The following is a 3,838-nucleotide window of genomic DNA, read 5'->3' as shown; positions in this document are numbered from 1 at the left end:
TACTGGGATATCCACAAACAATTCCACAGTTACTGGGATATCAACAACCAATTCCATAGTTACTGGGATATCAACAAACAATTCCATAGTTACTGGGATATTAACAAACAATTCCATAATTACTGGGATATCAACAACCAGTACCATAGTTACTGCGATATCAACAACCAGTTCCATAGTTACTGGGATATTAACAAACAATTCAATAGTTACTGGGATATCCACAAACAATTGCATAGTTACTGGGATATCAACCGTAGTTACTGGTATATTAACAACCAATTCCATAGTTATTGGGAGGGATATTAACAAACAATTCCACAGTTACTGGGAGATCAACAACCAATTCCAAAGCTACTTGGATATCAACAACCAATTCCAAAGCTACTTGGATATCAACAACCAATTCCAAAGCTACTTGGATATCAACAACCAATTCCGTAGTTACTGGGATATTAACAACCAATTCCATAATTACTGGTATATCAACAACCAATTCCATATTTACTGGGATATCAACAACCAATTCCATAGTTACTGGTATATCCACAAACAATTCCATAGTTACTGGGATATCAACAACCAATTCCAAAGCTACTTGGATATCAACAACCAATTCCGTAGTTACTGGTATATTAACAACCAATTCCATAATTACTGGGATATCAACAACCAATTCCATATTTACTGGGATATCAACAACCAATTCCATAGTTACATTCCATAGTTACTGGGATATTAACAACCAATTCTATAGTTACTGGGGTATCAACAACCAGTTCCATAGTTACTGGGATATCCACAAACAATTCGATAGTTACTGGGATATCCACAAACAATTCGATAGTTACTGGGATATCCACAAACAATTCCAAAGTTACTGGGATATCAACAACCAATTCCATAGTAACTGGGATATTAACAACCAATTCCATAGTTACTGGGATATCAAAAACCAGTTCCATAGTTACTGGGATATTAACAACCAATTCTATAGTTACTGGGGTATCAACAACCAGTTCCATAGTTACTGGGATATCCACAAACAATTCCATAGTTACTGGGATATCCACAAACAATTCGATAGTTACTGGGATATCAACTGGGATATCAACAACCAATTCCATAGTTACTGGGATATTAACAACCAATTCTATAGTTACTGGGGTATCAACAACAAGTTCCATAGTTACTGGGATATCCACAAACAATTCGATAGTTACTGGGATATCCACAAACAATTCGATAGTTACTGGGATATCAACTGGGATATCAACAACCAATTCCATAGTTACTGGGATATTAACAACCAATTCCATAGTTACTGGGATACCAACAACCAATTCCATAGTTACTGGGATATCCACAAACAATTCGATAGTTACTGGGATATCCACAAACAATTCCAAAGTTACTGGGATATCAACAACCAATTCCATAGTTACTGGGATATCAACCGTAGTTACTGGTATATTAACAACCAATTCCATAATTACTGGTATATCAACAACCAATTCCATATTTACTGGGATATTAACAACCAATTCCATAGTTATTGGGATATACACAAACAATTCCATAGTTACTGGGATATCCACAAACAATTCGATAGTTACTGGGATATCCACAACCAATTCCATAGTAACTGGGATATTAACAACCAGTTCCATAGTTACTGGGATATTAACAACCAATTCCATAGTTATTGGGATATCCACAAACAATCCCATAGTTACTGGGATATCCACAAACAATTCCATAGTTACTGGGATATCCACAAACAATTCGATAGTTACTGGGATATCAACTGGGATATCAACAACCAATTCCATAGTTACTGGGATATCATAGTTACTGGGATATTAACAACCAATTCCATTGTTACTGGGATATCAACAACATATTCCATAGTTACTGGGATATTAACAACCAATTCTATAGTTACTGGGGTATCAACAACAAGTTCCATAGTTACTGGGATATCCACAAACAATTCGATAGTTACTGGGATATCCACAACCAATTCCATAGTAACTGGGATATTAACAACCAGTTCCATAGTTACTGGGATATTAACAACCAATTCCATAGTTACTGGGATATCAACAACATATTCCATAGTTACTGGTATATTAACAACCAATTCCATAGTTATTGGGATATCCACAAACAATCCCATAGTTACTGGGATATCAACTGGGATATCAACAACCGATTCCATAGTTACTGGGATATCAACAAACAATTCCATAAATACTGGGATATCCACAACCAATTCCATAGTAACTGGGATATTAACAACCAATTCCATAGTTACTGGGGTATCAAGAACCAATTCCATAGTTACTGGGATATCCTCAAACAATTCCATAGTTACTGGGATATTAACAACCAATTCCATAGTTACTGGGATATCAAAAACCAGTTCCATAGTTACTGGGATATTAACAACCAATTCCATAGTTACTGGGATATCCACAAACAATTCCATAAATACTGGGATATCCACAAACAATTCCATAGTTACTGGGATATCAACAACCAATTCCAAAGTTACTTGGATATCAACAACCAATTCCATAGTTACTGGGATATCAACAACCAATTCCATAGTTACTGGGGTATCAACAATCAGTTCCATAATTACTGGGATATCAACAACAAATTCCATAGTTACTGGGATATCAACAACCAATTCCATAGTTCCTAGGATATGAACAACCAATTCCATAGTTACTGGGATATCAACAACCAATTCCATAGTTACTGGGATATCAACAACCAGTTCCATAATTACTGGGATATCAACAACCAATTCCATAGTTACTGAGATATCAACAACCAATTCCATAGTTACTGGGATATTAACAACCAATTCCATAGTAACAGGGATATTCAAACCAGCTGTAACTATAAAGGAGAAAAATAACATCTAACGTGCAATCAATACCTGGAAAATTAAAGACTTAATACCATTAACACTAGACGTTATAATCATTATCGTTATAATAATTTGACTTGAATGCTTGAAAACAAAAACAAATTAATTCCAATGTTTGTAAAGTTGGATGGAAAGTGAGGCACCTAGATTAGTGTTGACTGGGTTAATAAGACTATATAAATAGACAAAAATCTCTGAAATCCAACTGTGTCTTATTTCAACATTTTATAAGCTACTGTTTTTACATTTATTTATTTGAAAATGTGAGATTTTGAAACGTTTAAACCAAAATATTTGGGTATTACGTTTGTAGATAAAATCGATCAAATTATGTGTGTTATGAAATTTTTAACGTGCATGAATCAACATATATCACAGTTTAGACTAACATAACAACAACAACAACACAGAACGTTACCATGTAACCATGGTCACACTGGGGTTACATACACTATAACAAGAATGAATTAATTGGAACCTACAGCACTGTGTTTACAAAATGATATCAAATGACGGACGGACAAAGACGAATACAAAAGGCGCCCCATGTAGGGTAAGGCACCTATGTCCAAGATAAGGCCTAGCTTTTTGTGTAGAATGTACACGTTATATCACAGATGAGCTTGTTAACTAGACTATTACACATATAGCAAGTGAACGGGTAGACGTCAAAACTACAACTGACCCAGAATTCCTTGTTCACACAGACCTACCGTACTCGCAAAGTCTAATTGTCTTCTATATACAAACAGGTATCCACACGAAAATACTGTATGTCTTTTCAAGTAAAGCATAAATAGTACATTACTTCTGTAATTAATGAGATATTGGCTGAGGTTAACTGAATCTATTTGCATTTGAATGGCTACACATATCAGCGAGTCGATTTTACACAAT

At 35.0% G+C, this 3,838-nt stretch overlaps 1 protein-coding gene across 1 annotated transcript in view; it reads left to right on the top strand.

The window, feature by feature from the left end:
* Window positions 1-1,851, top strand: part of LOC110450311 (chitinase-like protein PB1E7.04c) — a 7,786-nt gene extending 5,935 nt beyond the window's left edge. The window contains exons 3-5 of the mRNA XM_021497773.1: window positions 13-266; window positions 758-940; window positions 1,103-1,851. Of these exons, the coding sequence (XP_021353448.1) occupies window positions 13-266; window positions 758-940; window positions 1,103-1,851 (1,186 nt within the window). The remainder of the gene's footprint in view (window positions 1-12; window positions 267-757; window positions 941-1,102) is intronic.
* Window positions 1,852-3,838: the final 1,987 nt, after the last annotated feature.

This window comes from Mizuhopecten yessoensis, unplaced genomic scaffold (genome assembly GCF_002113885.1).
Source record: "Mizuhopecten yessoensis strain PY_sf001 unplaced genomic scaffold, ASM211388v2 scaffold5151, whole genome shotgun sequence".
In the NCBI taxonomy this organism is placed as follows: domain Eukaryota; kingdom Metazoa; phylum Mollusca; class Bivalvia; order Pectinida; family Pectinidae; genus Mizuhopecten; species Mizuhopecten yessoensis.
This window is presented reverse-complemented; position numbering and strand designations above follow the sequence as displayed.